The sequence below is a fragment of the Hemitrygon akajei genome, chromosome 10, assembly GCF_048418815.1.
Source record: "Hemitrygon akajei chromosome 10, sHemAka1.3, whole genome shotgun sequence".
Taxonomy (NCBI): domain Eukaryota; kingdom Metazoa; phylum Chordata; class Chondrichthyes; order Myliobatiformes; family Dasyatidae; genus Hemitrygon; species Hemitrygon akajei.
The window spans coordinates 1,161,993-1,179,363 of NC_133133.1; the positions used below are offsets into that span (position 1 = coordinate 1,161,993).

General features: G+C 43.1%; 1 protein-coding gene across 1 annotated transcript in view; it reads right to left on the minus strand.

Moving 5' to 3' along the window:
- Positions 1 to 13,399, minus strand: part of map7d3 (MAP7 domain containing 3) — a 152,740-nt gene extending 139,341 nt beyond the window's left edge. The window contains exon 1 of the mRNA XM_073059857.1: positions 13,278 to 13,399. Within this exon, the coding sequence (XP_072915958.1) occupies positions 13,278 to 13,323 (46 nt within the window). The 5' untranslated portion in view covers positions 13,324 to 13,399. The remainder of the gene's footprint in view (positions 1 to 13,277) is intronic.
- Positions 13,400 to 17,371: the final 3,972 nt, after the last annotated feature.

Below are 17,371 nucleotides of genomic sequence, written 5' to 3' on the forward strand. Positions count from 1 at the left end.
ACTAAGATCTTATACAGCTGTAACATTATCTCATGGCTCTCAAACTCGTTGTTGATGACTGCCAACACACCATGCTTTAACAACACTGTCAACTTGCGCAGCAGCTTTAAATGTCCAATGGACACAGACCCCAAGATCTCTCTGATCCTCCACACTGCCAAGAGACTTACCACTAATATTCAAACACGAGGAAATTGCAGATGCTGGGAATTCAAACAACACACACACAATGCTGGTGGAACACAGCAGGCCAGGCAGCATCTATAGGGAGAAGCACTGTCGACGTTTCGGGCCGAGACCCTTTGTTAGGACTAACTGAAAGGAAAGATAGTAAGAGATTTGAAAGTGGGGGGTGAGGGGAAATGCGAAATGATAGGAGAAGACCGGAGGGGGTGGGGTGAAGCTGAGAGCCAGAAAGGTGATTGGCAAAAGGGATACAGAGCTGGAGAAGGGAAAGGATCATGGGACGGGAGGCCTAGGGAGAAAGAAAGGGAGGGGTGGGAAGTACCAGATGGAGATGGAGAACAGGCAAACAACTAAATATGTCAGGGATGGGGTAAGAAGGGGAGGAGGGGCATTAACGGAAGTCAGAGAAGTCAATGTTCATGCCATCAGGTTGGAGGCTACCGGCTGGGTAGCCTCCAACCTGATGGCATGAACATTGACTTCTCTGACTTCCGTTAATGCCCCTCCTCCCCTTCTTACCCCATCCCTGATATATTTATTTTCCCCCTTCTTTTTTTTCTCTCTCTCTGCCCATCACTCTGCCTGTTCTCCATCTCCCTCTAGTGCTCCCCTCCCCCTTTCTTTCTCCCTAGGCCTCCCGTCCCATGATCCTTTCCCTTCTCCAGGTCTGTATCCCTTTTGCCAATCACCTTTCTGGCTCTCAGCTTCACCCCACCCCCTCCAGTCTTCTATCATTTCATATTTTCCCCTCCCCCTCCTACTTTCAAATCTCTTACTATCTTTTCTTTCAGTTAGTCTTGACGAAGGGTCTCGGCCCGAAACGTTGACAGTGCTTCTCCCTATAGATGCTGCCTGGCCTGCTGTGTTCCACCAGCATTTTGTGTGTGCTGTTACCATTAATATTATGTCTTTTCATATTTGACCTACCAAAATGAACCACTTCACACTTTATCTGGGTTGAACTCCATCTGCCACTTCTCAGCCCAGATTGATGTCACGCTATAAGCTCTGACAACCCCCCAAACTATCCACAACACTTCCAACTTTTGTGTCATCAGCAAACTTACTAACCCACCCTTCTACTTCCTCATCCAGGTCATCTATAAAAATCACAAAGAGGAGTCCCAGAACTGATCCCAATGGAACACCACTGGTCACCAACCTCCATGCAGAATATGAACCATCTGCAACCACCCTTTGCCTTCTATGGGCAAGATAATTCTGGATCCACAAAGCAAGGTCTCCTTGGACCCCATGCCTCCTTACTTTCTGAATGAGGCTCAAATGCCTTACTGAAATCCACCGACATTGTATCTACTGCTCTACCTCCAATGTGTTTTGTTATATCTCAAAGAATTCAATCAGACTCGTAAGGCACGTCCTGCCCTTGACAAAGTCACACTGACTATTCCCAATCAGATTATGTCTCTCCAAATGCTCATAAATCCTGCCTCTCAGGATCTTCTCTAATAACTTGCCTATGACTGAAGACTCACTGGTCTACAATTTCCTGGGTTATCTCTACATTTTTTCTTGAATAAGGGAATAACATTTGCAACCCTCCAATCCTCTGGTACTTCTCCCATCCCTACTGATGATGCAAAGATCATCGCAATCTCCTCCCTCACTTCCCACAGTAGCCTGGGGTATACTTCATCTAGGCGGGCAACTTATCTAACTTAATGCTTTTCAAAAGCTCCAGCACATTCTCTTTCTTAGTGTCTATATGCTCAAACATTTCAGTTCGCTGCAAGTCATCCCTATGATTGCAAAGGTCCTTTCCCCTGGTGAAAACTGAAGCAAAGTATTCATTAAGTACATCCGCCACCTCCTCCGACTCTATGCACACGTTTCCACTGTCACACCTGATTGGTCCTATTCTTACACGGCTCATCCTCTTACTCTTCATGTATTTGTAGAATGCCCTGGGGTTTTCCTTATCCTGCTCACCAAGGCCCTCTCATGGCCCCTTCTAGCTCTCCTAATTTCATTCTTAAGCTCCTTCCAGGCAACCTTTATATTTTCTAGAGCTGACAGTACCTAGTTCCTTGAGCCTTTCATAAGCTTTTCTTTTCTTAACTAGATTCTCTACATCCATTGTACACCAAGGTTCTTTAACCTTGCCAACCTTTCCCTGCCTCAATGGAACATACCTATGGAGAACACTATGCAAATGTTCCCTGAACATTTGCCATATTTCTGATGTGCATTTCCCTGAGAACACCAGCTCCCAATTAATGCTTCCAAATTCCTGCTTGATAGCATAATTTTTCCCCCTACCTCAACTAAATGTTTTCCCAAATTGTCTGTTCCTATTCCTTTCAAGCGATATGGTAAAGGAGATAGAGTTGTGATCACTACCTTCAAAATGCTCTCCCACCGGGAGATCTGATTCATTTCCCAAAACCAGATTAAGTATAGCCATTTATCTACCCAAGGTTGTCACATGCCATGCCATTGTGGATATGGTAAACTGTAAAACATTATGCTTAAGATCTGATTGTGTTCTTATCTTCCTGTGTTGAACACAACTCTGTCCATTTATATGATGTCTGATGAAGGGTCTCAGCCTGAAACGTCAACTGTTTACTCCCTTTCAAGATCGCTGCTTGGCTTGCTGAGTTGCTGAGCCGTGGAAGTCCATAGCGGGGGTATTCCCTTCTGCCGCCTATGTGAGATGATGAGTCTATTGGGACCCTGAGGACTTGTGGAAACTGTGTGGTGGTTTCTTTCGAACTTATAGTCTTTTAACATCTTTGGACTATCTTTACTGTGCCCATGGTCTGTTTTTTTTTTAATCAATTATGGTATTGTCTGCACTGTTGTAACTATATGTTAACTATAACTATATGTAACTATGTGGTTTTGTGTAAGTCTTGTAGCTTTAGTTTTTGGTTTGTTGGGTGGTAGAGTTGGTCTCCTGACTTGGTGTGTCTGGGTAGTCTTGTTTCGTCTGGTGGGTTTGGAGCTCCTTCCCGGGGTAGCGCGATATTAATACGCAGCAGCCTCTCCGGACTCTGGATTTGGGGATTACCAAACATTATGTGGATTTTCTGGTGTAGTCTGCTTTATTGTGTGCTTTTGTGATATCATTCTGGAGGAACATTGTCTCATTTTTTAAATGCATTGCATTTGTGGTTTTTAAATGACAATAAACTGAATCTTGTATCTTGTATCTCCAGCATTTTGTGTGTGTTGCTCTGGATTTCCAGCTTCTGCAGAATCTCTTGTGTCTATAATATCTGAATTCCTTTCTGAAAGTTTTTGTCATGATCCCACTAAATGTGCAGGGGGGTGGGAACCGAAGTGGAGAGGCAGAGGATGGAGTGGTTAGAGACAGCTTGTAGGTAGTTTGTGAGGAAAGATGATAGAGCACAGAAAAATGCATTCAGCCAGATGGTTTGAGATGTATCTATTTTAATGCAAGGAGTATCATAAACAAAGCAGATGAACTTGGATCAATACATGGAAGTATGATGTTGTGGCCATTACAGACTTAGATGTCTCGGGGACAGGAATGGCTGCTGAGTGTACTGGGCTTTAGATGTTTCAAAAAGGGCAGGGAGGGAGGCAAAAGAGGTGGGGGTGTGGGATTGCTAATCAGGGATAATATCACAGCTGCAGAAAAGGAGCAAGTCATGGGGGGATAGTCATTGACAATCATTGTGGGTGGATATCAGAAACAGGAGGGGGCAATAGCTCTACTGGGTTTTTTTGACACCCCAATAGTAACAGAGACATTGAAGAACAGGAAGGAGCAAGATTCTGGAAAGATACAATAATAATAAGGTTGCTGTGATGGGTGATTTTAACTTTCCTAATATTGACTGGCACCTCCTTAGAGCAAGGGGTGTGGATGGGTTGGAGTTTGTTAGGTGTGTTCAAGAAGGTTTCCTAACGTAATATGTAGATAAGCCAACTACTATCACTTCTACCAAAACCAGTATTGGGGGGGGGGGGGGGGGGGGGGGGGGGGAAAGCAGTTTGGCATTAGAGAATGTAATACACCCAGATAAAACATACAGCCAGCTGAAGCAACAGGGTTAGGGTTGGAGGCATTGGAAAAAGACAAAATCCAGGCAAGGACACAGTTAGGATGCAGATGCTGTATCACCTAACTGATGTTCAGCTTCTGAACTGCGCCCTCCCTCAGTCAGGGCTGACTATCAGTGTTAGATTTAGAATGGGGAAGGGTGCAGTTACAGGGAAATGATGTAGAATCTGGATATGTAGAATATGTAAATGCACTGTTGGTCAGCAAGGATGGGCTGAATGGCCATTTCCATGCTGTATCTCTATGATTCTACTTTTAAAAAGTCATAATAGCACAGAAAGCTATTCAGTCATCAATTCAACCCCGGTAACTTGTAGAACATGAAATGCTGTTCATGAAGGGTTCGTATCACTGCCCCATTCTGAAGCTTCATTTCCAACATACATTCTTCACTGAGAGGGTGGTGAGAGTATGAAATGAGCTGCCAGCAGAAATGGTGGATATGCATTCAATTGTAACATTTCAGAGAAGTTTGGATAGGTACATGGATTGATGGGGTTTGGAGGGATATGGTCCTGGTGTATGGGATTGAGCAAAAGACCAGGTCAGCTTACTTGAACTTCCAGTAAAGCCCACGCACCCCCTTCACCATTCCCTCTTTCCTTGTCACTATTCGCCTCCCTCTGGTCTTCCTCTCCGCTTTTCTTTCTTCTGTGGTCTTCTGTCCTCTTCTATCAGACTTCTCCTTCTCCAGCCCAGTATCTCGTTCACCAATCAACTTCCCAACTCCTTACTTAGAACCACAGAACACTACAACACAGAAAACAGGCCATTCAGCCCTTCTAGTCTGTGCCAAAACTTTATTCCGCTAGTCCCATTGACCTGTACCCAGTCCATAACCCTCCAGACTTCTCCCATCCATGTATCTATCCAATTTATTCTTAAAACTTAAGAGTGAGCCCACATTAACCATGTCAGATGGCAGCTCGTTCCACACTCCCACCACTCTCTGAGTGAACAAGTTCCCCCTAATGTTCCCCCTAAACCCTAAAGCCATGTCCTCTTGTATTTATCTCTCCTAATCTAAGTGGAAAGAGCCTACTCGCATCTACTGTCTATAGCCCTCATAATTTTGTAAACCTCTATCAAATCTCCCCTCATTCTTCTACGCTCCAAGGAATAAAGTCCCAACCTGTTCAATCTTTCCCTGTAACTCAACTCCTGAAGACCTGACAACATCCTAGTAAATCTTCTCTGCACTCTTTCAATCTTACTGATATCCTTCCTATAGCACCAAGTTTCTTGGTGTTCACCTGGCGGAGAATCTCACCTGGTCTCTCAACACCAGCTCCATAGCAAAGAAAGCCCAGCAGCGCCTCTACTTCCTGTGAAGGCTGAGGAAAGTCCATCTCCCACCCCCCATCCTCATCACATTCTACAGGGGTTGTATTGAGAGCATCCTGAGCAGCTGCATCACTACCTGGTTCGGAAATTGCCCCATCTCAGATCACAAGACCCTGCAGTAGATAGTGAGGTCAGCTGAGAAGATCATTGGGGTCTCTCTTCCCGCCATCACGGACATTTACAATACATGCTGCATCCGCAAAGCAAACAGCATTATGAAGGGCCCCACGCACCCCTCATACAATCTCTTCTCCCTCCCGCCATCTGGGAAAAGGCACCAAAGCATTCGGACTCTCATGACCAGGCTATGTAACAGTTTCTTCCCCCAAGCTATCAGACTCCTCAATACATTGCTGGTTAGAGAGGAGATTAACGCAATAGAAAGGAAGGACATTAGACTAGAGGATGTGGAATCGATATGGGTAGAACTGCATAACACTAAGAGGCGGAAAACGCTGGTGGGAGTTGTGTACAGGCCACTTAACAGTAGTAGTGAGGTTGGGGATGGCATTAAACAGGAAATTAGAAATGTGTGCAAAAAAGGAACAGTAGTTATAATAGGTGACTTCAATCTACATATAGATTGGGTGAACCAAATTGGTAAGGGTGCTGAGGAAGAGGATTTCTTGGAATGTATGCGGGATGGTTTTCTGAACCAACATGTCGAGGAACCAACTAGAGTGCAGGCCATTCTAGATTGGGTATTGAGTAATGAGGAAGGGTTAGTTAGCAATCTTGACGTGCAAGGCCCCTTGGGTAAGAGTGACCAAAATATGGTGGAATTCTTCATTAAGATGGAGAGTGACATAGTTAATTCAGAAACAAAGGTTCTGAACTTAAAGGAGGGTAACTTTGAAGGTATGAGACGTGAATTAGCTAAGATAGACTGGCAAATGATACTTAAAGGGTTGACGGTGGATATGCAATGGCAAGCATTTAAAGATCGCATGGATGAACTACAACAATTGTTCATTCCAGTTTGGCAAAAGAATAAACCAGGGAAGGTAGTGCACCCGTGGCTGACAAGGGAAATTAGGGATAGTATCAAGTCCAAAGAAGAAACATATAAATTAGTAAAAAAAAGCGGCACACCAGAGGACTGGGAGAAATTCAGAGACCAGCAGAGGAGGACAAAGGGCTTAATTAGGAAAGGGAAAAAAGATTATGAGAGAAAGCTGGCAGGGAACATAAAAACTGACTGTAAAAGCTTTTATAGATACGTGAAAAGAAAAAGATTGGTCAAGACAAATGCAGGTCCCTTACAGTCAGAAACAGGTGAATTGATCATAGGGAACAAAGACATGGCAGACCAACTGAATAACTACTTTGGTTCTGTCTTCAAGGAGGACATAAATAACATTCCGGAAATAGTAAGGGACCAAGGGTCTAGTAAGATGGAGGAACTGAGGGAAATACATGTTAGTAGGGAAGTGGTGTTAGGTAAATTGAAGGGATTAAAGGCAGATAAATCCCCAGGGCCAGATGGTCTGCATCCCAGAGTGCTTAAGGAAGTAGCCCAAGAAATAGTGGATGCATTAGTGATAATTTTTCAAAACTCCTTAGATTCTGGATTAGTTCCTGAGGATTGGAGGGTGGCTAATGTAACCCCACTTTTTAAAAAAGGAGGGAGAGAGAAACCGGGGAATTATAGACCGGTTAGTCTGACATCGGTGGTGGGGAAAATGCTAGAGTCGGTTCAAAAGTTGTGATAACAGCACATTTGGAAAGAGGTGAAATCATCAGACAAAGTCAACATGGATTTGTGGAAGGAAAATCATGTCTGACGAATCTTATAGAATTTTTTGAAGATGTAACTAGTAGAGTGGATAGGGGAGAGCCAGTGGATGTGGTATATTTAGATTTTCAAAAGGCCCCACAGGACAAGGTCCCACACAGGAGATTAGTGTGCAAACTTAAAGCACACGGTATTGGGGGTATGGTACTGATGTGGATAGAGAATTGGTTGGCAGACAGGAAGTAAACAGTGGGAGTAAACGGGACCTATTCAGAATGGTAGGCAGTGACTAGTGGGGTACCGCAAGACTCAGTGCTGGGACCCCAGTTGTTTACAATATATATTAATGATTTAGACAAGGGAATTAAATGCAGCATCTCCAAGTTTGCGGATGACACAAAGCTGGGCGGCGGTGTTAGCTGTGAGGAGGATGCTAAGAGGATGCAGGGCGACTTGGATAGGTTAGGTGAGTGGGCAAATTCATGGCAGATGCAATTTAATGTGGATAAATATGAGGTTATCCACTTTGTTTGCAAGAACAGGAAAACAGATTATTATCTGAATGGTGGCCGATTAGGAAAAGGGGAGGTGCAACGAGACCTGGGTGTCATTGTACACCAGTCATTGAAGGTGGGCATGCAGGTACAGCAGGCAGTGAAAAAGGCAAATGGTATGTTGGTATTCATAGCAAAAGGATTTGCGTACAGGAGCAGGGAGGTTCTACTGCAGTTGTACAAGGCCTTGGTGAGACCGCACCTAGAATATCGTGTGCAGTTTTGGTCCCCTAATCTGAGGAGACATTCTTGCCATAGAGGGAGTACAGAGAAGGTTCACCAGATTGACTTCTGGGATGGCAGGACTTTCATATGAAGAAAGACTGGATCGACTAGGCTTATACTCACTGGAATTTAGAAGATTGAGGGGGGATCTTATTGAAACGTATAAAATTCTAAAGGGATTGGACAGGCTAGATGCAGGAAGATTGTTTCTGATGTTGGGGAAGTCCAGAACGAGGGGTCACAGTTTAAGGTTAAAGGGGAAGGCTTTTAGGACTGAGATGAGGAAAAACTTCTTCACACAGAGAGTGGTGAATCTGTGGAATTCTCTGCCACAGGAAACAGTTGAGGCCGGTTCATTGGCTATATTTAAGAGGAAGTTAGATATGGCCCTTGTGGCTAAAGGGATCAGGGGGTATGGAGAGAAAGCAGGTACAGGGTTTTGAGTTGGATGATCAGCCATGATCATACTGAATGGCGGTGCAGGCTCGAAGGGCCGAATGGCCTACTCCTGCACCTATTTTCTATGTTTCTACCCAGAGCCTGGACTGACACCTTACTGCCCTATTGTCCTGTTTATTATTTATTGTAATGCCTGAACTGTTTTGTGCAGTTTATGCAGTCCTGAGTAGGTCTGTAGTCTAGTGTAGTTGTTGTGTGTTTTTTTTTCTCTGTGTTGTTTTTTTTACGTAGTTCAGTCTAGTTTTTGTACTGTGTCATGTAACACCATGGTCCTGAAAAACACTGTCTCGTTTTTACTATGTACTGTACCAGCAGTTTTGGTCAAAATGACAATAAAAGTGACTTGACTTGTGACCAGAACTGTACACAATACTCCAAATTTGGCCTCACCAATGTCTTATACAACCTCACCATAACATTCCAACTCCTATACTTTGATTTATGAATGCCAGGATGCCAAAGCATTCTTTACAACCCTGTCTACCTGTAACGCCACTTTCAGGGAATTTTGTATCTGAGCTCCCAGATCCCTTCGTTCCTCTGCACTCCTCAGTGCCCTACCATGTCCTACCTTGATTTGTTCTTCCAAACTGCAACACCTCACACTTGTCTGCTTTCAATTCTGGCCCATTTTTCCATTTGGTCCAGATCCCTCTGCAAGCTTTGAAAGCCTTCCTCGCTGTCCACAATGGCTCCAATTTTAGTGTCGTTAGCAAACTTGCTGATCCAATTTACCACGTTATCATCTAGATCATTGATACAGACATCAAACAACAACGGTCCCAGCACAGGTCTCTGAGGCACACTATTAGGCACAGGCCTCCAGTCTGAGAAGCAATCATCCACTATCCTTCTCTGTCTTCTCTCACACAACCAATTTCAAATTCAGTTTACAACCTCTCCATGGATACCCAGTGCCTGAACCTTCTGAGCTAACCTCCCATGTGGGACCTTGTCAAAGGCCTTACTAAAGTCCATGTAGACAACATCCACATCCTTTCCTTCGTCTACTTTCTTGGTAACCTCCTCGAAAAACTCTACAAGATTCATTAAACACAATCTACCACGCACAAAGTCATGCTGACTATCCTTAATCAGCCCTTGGCTGTCCAAATACTTGTATATCCAATCTCTCAGAACACCTTCCAATAATTTACCTACTACTGATGTCAGGCTCACTGGCCTGTAATTACTTGGTTTACTTTTGGAGCCTTTTTTAAACAATGGAACAACATGAGCTACCCTCCAATCCTCCGGCACTGCACCCAAGGCTAAAGACATTTTAAATATTTCTGCCAGGGCCCTTACAATTTCTACACTAGTCTCTCTCAAGGAATGAGAAAATATCATGTCAGGCCCAGGGGATTTAACTACCTTTATTCGCTGTAAAGCAGCAAGCACCTCGTCCTCTTTAATTTCTATATGTTCCATGACACTACTGCTTGTTTCCCTTCCTTCCATATACACTATGCCAGTTTCCTGAGTATATACTGATACTTCAACCCTCCCCCTTCAGGTTTCACCTATCACCTTGTGCTTCTCTCTCCTCCCCCTCCCCCCCCCCCCCCCACCCAGCTTTTAAATCTACTCACAGCTTTTTTCTCCAGTACTGCACAAAACATCAACTGTACTCTTTCCCATAGATGTTTCCTGGTCTGCTGAGTTTCTCCAGCATTTTGTGTGTGTTGCTCAGCTTGTACCAGATGGGCTGAAGGGCTGTAGTGTTCTTTGATGTTCAAAGAGCAAAAGTTTTGGATCATAACCTCCCTTTATATAAACTTCTTCCATATTTCTCTCATCCATCCCTTTACATGTCCCTGATTCTTGAACAAGCCAATAACAGGAAATGTCTACACATTGGTTTGCTTAGTTGCAACCAACTACTGATTTATCTTGGTCCAATCTCCTCAACCTGCTTTACTTAGAGCAACACCAACTTCTGCAATTTAACCTTGTAACAGAAATCTCTTCATGATCCTTTTGAGTTTTATTCTGCAATTTCTCTTGAATCCTTATTTAACTGTGGCAAACAAAATTGGACACAGATTCATCAAAACCCCATTACTTTGATATTTGGGGGTTCTATTAATGAAACTCAGGATTCCATGTCTTACTGACCAGTCAAATCTTCTTTTCTTATGTCTTTCCTAGGTGGCTAGGGTTCTGTTGGAGCCCATGATCTACAATTCAAACTCAGGTTCTTCGCAAGCAGTGGGTTTTTGTATTGGCCTAGCACTCTGCTATCTCCAGAAACGGCCTAGAAGACATGCACCCTTAGGGAGCAGCCCCATGGATCTTTGCCAATTTCGCTGAATGAAGCGTCATGGGAGATTGAAATATCCAGACAGCAGGCGGTGTGTTTGCTAATTGCTGGCTGCTGTCAGAAGAAGGCCCTGCACTCAAATGATCCTGTCCCCCGCTCCCCCCCCCCCCCCCGATGGAGAGTGAGAGCTTGTTAGTCCTCAGGGGGTGGTGGCTTGGAGAAGCAATGTGGAAGATTGCAATATTGGAACAGCCAGTTGCTGGTCTCCATTCTCGTTGATGCAGGAGAGAGAGAGCCCATTTGAGGTACCTAAGTGCTGGGTTATGGACTGTAAATTTGATGGACTGGAACAGGGTCTCTGTGAAGCTCCTGGTGTTGCTTGCATGGTGGGGTGGAGGGGACGGAAGAGTCAGTGTGTCCGCTAGCAAGAGTGGGGTTCAATGCTTTTGCTGCTCATGGAAGAGTAAACAGTTGACATTTTGGGCCAAGATCTTCCACCAGTTGAAGCATCTCGGCCCATAACATTGACACGTTTACTCTTTTCCATGGATGCTACCTGGCCTGCTGAGTTCCCCCAGCATTTTGTGTGTACTGCTTGGATTTCCAGCATCTGCAAATTTTCTCATGTTACTGATGGTGGTGTATTATGGAATTACTTCCTGGTTAGTGAACAACTTTAAGATTTTAAAAAAATTACAACCAACAGGGGTATACCATCAGTGACCAAGACTTGGCAATATATTGGTAATACTCTGCACACAGCAGTATCACTAAATAGCAAACAAGTAGAATTTAAAGTCAGGTTGGTATATAATTTAAACTTGTTGCATACATCCCAAATGTCAACCATAACTCAGTAGCACTCCCTCTAAGAAAGGTGGTTATGGGCTGAAATTCAAATTTGGGATTTGAATGCAAAATTCCAGGCTGACTTGCAGTATTGTGATTAGGCTTCAGGCACTTTAATTTGGATGCGATGTTAAATCAAGTTTATTCTCTCACATATAAAGGAAGAGCAGTGAGTTATTTCCTCATGGTCACATTTGATACTTATCCCTCACTCAACGTCATAAAAAGAGCTTTGCACAAACTGGCTACACTAGTCCTTAACAATACCACAACACTTTCAAAGCATCATATAACAAAGGGCAAGAGAATTACCTTTCTCCCTCAAATGCATGACAATAAAAATGCAATTATTCATAACAGTCAAATTAGTTTATATAACTAACATGACATAAAACTGACATGATAGAGGTAAAGTGCTGTTGCATGTTAACATGCAGATGAAGTGATGTATACATTTCTGCTGTATGTTTCAAGCAGGTAAACATTTCATGCAAGTACTGGACAGAAGCAGTGATGAACTTTCATTTGCTGAATTATTAATCTGCCATGTAATGCTAATCTCTTTAGGGTATCTATCTGCCAATGCATTTGGGAATTTTCTGTAGAGATTACAGAATCCCAGTTATGCATCCCACCCCCACACCACAACAAGAAACAGGCAAGACGCACATTCTCAACTTAGTTCAATGCTACATACACTCAGCAGTTTCCTAATCACCTTCAGGATCGAGACAGCACTGATTCTGAAAGAGCACAGTACAATTACAAAACCTTGAAACTCCTTACATATACTAGCTTAACATGACAACTGCATAATCTGTTTTGTTAATTTATCCAAAGCTTCCTATGACATCAAGGTCAACTCCGCCCATCTATTAAACCACTTTAGCCCCCTCTGCAACTGAATCTGGCTTCCTCAGCTGAACATTCATCAATGCTACTTCATTATTCATCTTTTGCCCTATTTATTTATTTTGTAATTTATAGTAATTTTTAATGTCGTGCTCTGTACTGCTGCCAGAAAACAATTTCACAACATATGTCAATGATAATAATTCTGATTTTGGAAATGAAAACTCAAGCTGTTGGAAGTTCCAGACAGCAATTTGCTGCCAGCAGAATGGAAGGCATCGTTTTAAATAACTTCAGGTAAGTATTAAACTTAAAAATCTAACAGATAATTTCAGATGTAAGCCCAAGCAGTGCATTTTGAAGAAATTACAGATAAAATAAAATTTCTGATTGTTTCTGGCAAATGTAATCATACACGAATACAGTAGTAGCAAAAGATTGGCTAATATTGCAGAGATAATATCAAATCACCACCCTCTCAAGTATACACATCTCAATCCCTGCCTCCCTCTCACTTCAACCATACCCCTAGCTCACCAACTCCCTACCTCATCCACCCCTCTTCCTTTCCCGCGACTCACTCACGCCTCCCTACCACACCCTCCCCACAATCCGTTTCCCCAGCACTCAATATGACACTACTCTCATCCTCCTCCCTCACCACCTCATTTGCACTCCCACCGTCGGCTCCATCCAGCCAAGGCGGGAAAAGGAGCAGAAGCAGAGTAAGCGGTACCGCAAGCCACATCCCCTCACCGTACTGGGCCCGCAACTCCTTCAGAGACGTCGCGCCCTCCGCCATCTTGCCTCAGAGTGGCCGCGCATGCGCAGCAAGTTGATGGGGGAGGAGAGGGGGATGGGAGGAGGAAGGGGAGGGGTGAGGGGGAGTGGGGAGAGAGGGGAATGGGTGGGGAGGAGGAAGGGGAAGGGGAGTTTAAGAGGAAGGGGAGGGAGAGGGTTATGAGGGAGGGGAGTGGAGAGGGGTTGAGGAGAGGAGAAGCAGGGGAAAAGGGGAGGGCAGTGGAGAGGAGGAGGAGGAGAAGAAGGAGGGGGAAGGGCGGGTGGGGGAAAGAAGAGAGGGGTGCGCAGAGGGGTTGGGGAGAGGAAGAGGAGAGGGCAGAAGGGGAGGACGAGGGGGACAGTGGGAGGGGAGGGGAGAGTTGGAGGGCAGAGGGGTAAGAAGGGGTGGGTAGGGTGAGGGAGGGAAGGGAGAGAGGGGGGTATAGGAGAGGAGGGTGAGGGAGGGAGAGAGGAGGGAAAAGGGGAGAGAGAGGTGGGTATAGGAGAGGAGGGGAGGGAAAGGAAGAGGGAGGAAAACAGGAGGGGAAGGGAAGGAGAGTGGAGTGATTCCAGTCTCGGTCTCACAGTGATTCCATTCTTGGTCACACAGTGAATTATGTGCTGGTGCAGAGGCTAGTGGGTGGTACTTGGTAGGTGAGGACAAGAGGGACCTTGGGGTGCTGTGTGGATGGGGTAAGAGCAGACATGCCCGACCCCCCATGGGATCCCACCACCAAGCACATCCTTCCCTCACCCCCACTTTCTGCTTTCCACAGGGATCACTCTGTTCATGACTCCCTTTTCCATTCGTCCCATTGATCTCCCTCCTGGCACTTATCCTTGCAAGCGGAACAAGTGCTACACCTGCCCCTACACCTCCTCCCTCTACCATCCAGGTCGCCAAACATTCCTTCTAGGTGAGGCGACACTTAACCTGTGAGTCTTTTGGGGTCACATACTGTGTTCGGTGATGAGGAAGGCAAATGCCATATTAGAATTCATTTCAAGAGTTCTAGAATACAGGTGCAAGGATGTGATGCTGAGGCTTTATAAGGCACTGGTGAGGCCTCACCTTTAGTATTGTGAACAGTTTTGGACCCCTCATCTTTAGAAAAGATGTGCTGAACAGAAGGTCTCCTGATATGTGGAGGAGACTTAAATTTACAATTACAACCAAAGTTAGACTCTTCCAATAGAAAAACTTATGAAACAAAATCCTTACATAAGAAAGTTAATACACTTCTTGAGGATGTTGGTCTAATTGATACATGGAGGACTACACTCATTATTCTGCCCCCCCCCCCATTCTGTATATACAAGAATAGACTATTTCATAACATTTGGAAAAGGCAAAGACAAAATGAACACCTGTGGAATTTGGACAATAGATGTTAAGTGACCATGCACCTATATATTTATCTGTTGATTTTGACCTACAGCCAAAGAATACTATTTGGAAACTAAATTCAAGTGTACTCAATGATCCCTACTTTAAGTAACAAATTAAAAAAGAAATTGGTCTTTACTTAGAATTCAATGATAATGGAGAGGTTTCACCTCCCATTCTATGGGATACTCTGAAGGCTGTTTTAGACTGAAAATTATAGTGATATCTTCATATAAGAAAAAAATAAGGAATAAAACATTAGAGGAATTACAAAATAGGCTGAACTAGAAAAAAAAAACATAAATTGAATTTGGCACAGGATACATTAGAGGAAATTTTTTAAAAATTAAGAATGAAATTAATAGTTTGGATACGCAAGAAATCAGGAAACATTTAATATTTCAGAAACAGAGACATTATGAAAGTGGATCTAAGTCTATGAAAATACTGGCATGGAAACTGGAAAAAAAGATAGAAAATACAATTCATAGAATTAGGAGTCCAAGAACAAAAATGATTAAAAAAAATAAGCTAAGTGAAATTCAAGAAGCTTTTGAAGTGCTTTACAAAACACTATATTCCAAAGTTCCAGAGGGAAGCATAACCCAAATTGACACCTTCCTGAATTCTCTAGAGTTACCCACTTTAAGCAAAGAATAAAATAGAATGATGACTGCTGATATAACTGAAGTTGAATTAAAAGCTGCAATTAGTAGGCTTAAATTAAGCAAGTCACCAGGATCAGATGGGTATACAGCAGAGTGGTACTAAGAATTTAAAAATGAGTTAATTCCTGTCTTACTCCCCACACTCAATTGGGCTCTAAAAAAGGCACAAATGCCACCCGGCTGGAAGGAAGCGATAATCTCAGCTATACCGAAAGAAGGCAAGGATAAAATGGAATGTGGATCATTTAGACCAATAGCTGTTCTTAATGTAGATGATAGATTATTTACCTCCATCATGGCCAAACGATTAGAAGGGTTTCTACCCATACTGGTACATAACGATCAGACAGGTCTAATACAACAAAGCCGAACACAAAACAAGATATGAAGGACACCACATTATACAAAAAAATAAAATTGAAGCAATAGTGATAAGCGTGGACGTTGAAAAGGCATTTGATTTGTTTAATTGGAATTTTCTTTCTTTTCAAATCTTTTTTTATTATTATTATTATCCAAAATACAAGAGTACATCGAAGTAAGTAACACAATGTCTCAAAAGAGAAAACAAAACAATTTTCTTTACAGAGTTTTACATAGATTTGGTTTCCATGACACAATTATTAAAACTATACAGACACTAAATGAAAACCCTACTGCTAGGATTAAAATCAATGGATATTTATCAAATAGTTTTACCCTAGAAAGGGGCACGAGACAGGGTTGTGCATGGTCACCGCTACTCTCCGCATTATATCTAGAACCATTAGCTCAATACATCAGACAAAATGAAGATATCAGGGGAATTTCTATTAAAGTGACAGAGCATAAATTGACCTGTTACATGGATGACATTTTGATCTATCTAGGGCAACCAGCATACTCTTTACCTAAATTGATGCAATCCTTTGAACAATATGGTCAATTATCAGGATACAAGGTCGACATAGATAAAACCCCATTACTTTCATATAACTATAGCCCACCGAGAGAAATTGAAAGTAGATATCCCTGGGGATGGCAAACAGAGTCTTTCAAATATTTGGGCATAATTATGCCAAAAGATTTGGCAAAATTATCAGAATGCAATTATCAACCTATATATAAAAAATTAAGGAAACTATGACAAGGTGGAACCTAATTCCTTTATTTAGTCTCAGTTCAAAAATTGAATCTGTTAAAATGAATATACTGTCCAGATTATTACAGCTCTTTCAGACCCTACCAATAGAGATTAATTAAAGTCAATTCAATGAATGGAATAAAATGTTATCAAGATATACTTGGCAATGTAAAAGGCCTAGAGTTTGTCACAAAACTTTGTAATTAGACAGGGAAAAGGGAGGATTGGGCCTACCTTCTCTTAGAGATTATTATTTTGCAGCACAGTTGAGAGCTGTGATATGTTGATGCAACCCATCATATGACGCTCAATGGAAAAACGTTGAGGAGGGGATACTTCCCATCCCCATAGGGTAAAGGAAAACCCCAAGGCATTCTTCAATTATGTGAAGAACAAAAGGATGACAGGAGTGAAGGTAGGACCGATTAGAGATAAAAGTGGGAAGATGTGCCTGGAGGCTGTGGAAGTGAGCGAGATCCTCAATGAATACTTCTCTTCGGTATTCACCAATGAGAGGGAACTTGATGACGATGAGGACAATATGAGTGAGGTTGATGTTCTGGAGCATGTTGATATTAAGAGAGAGGAGGTGTTGGAATTATTAAAATATATTAGGACGGAAAAGTCCCCGGGTCCCTTACGGAATATTCCGCAGGCTGCACCAAGAAGCAAGGGAAGAGATTGCTGAGCCTCTGGCTAGGATCTTTATGTCCACATTGTCCACGGGAATGGTACCGGAGGATTGGAGGGAGGCAAATGTTGTCCCTTTGTTCAAAAAAGGTAATAGGAATAGTCCAGGTAATTATAGACCAGTGAGCCTTACGTCTGTGGTGGAAAAGCTGTTGGAAAAGATTCTTATAACCATATAACCATATAACAATTACAGCACGGA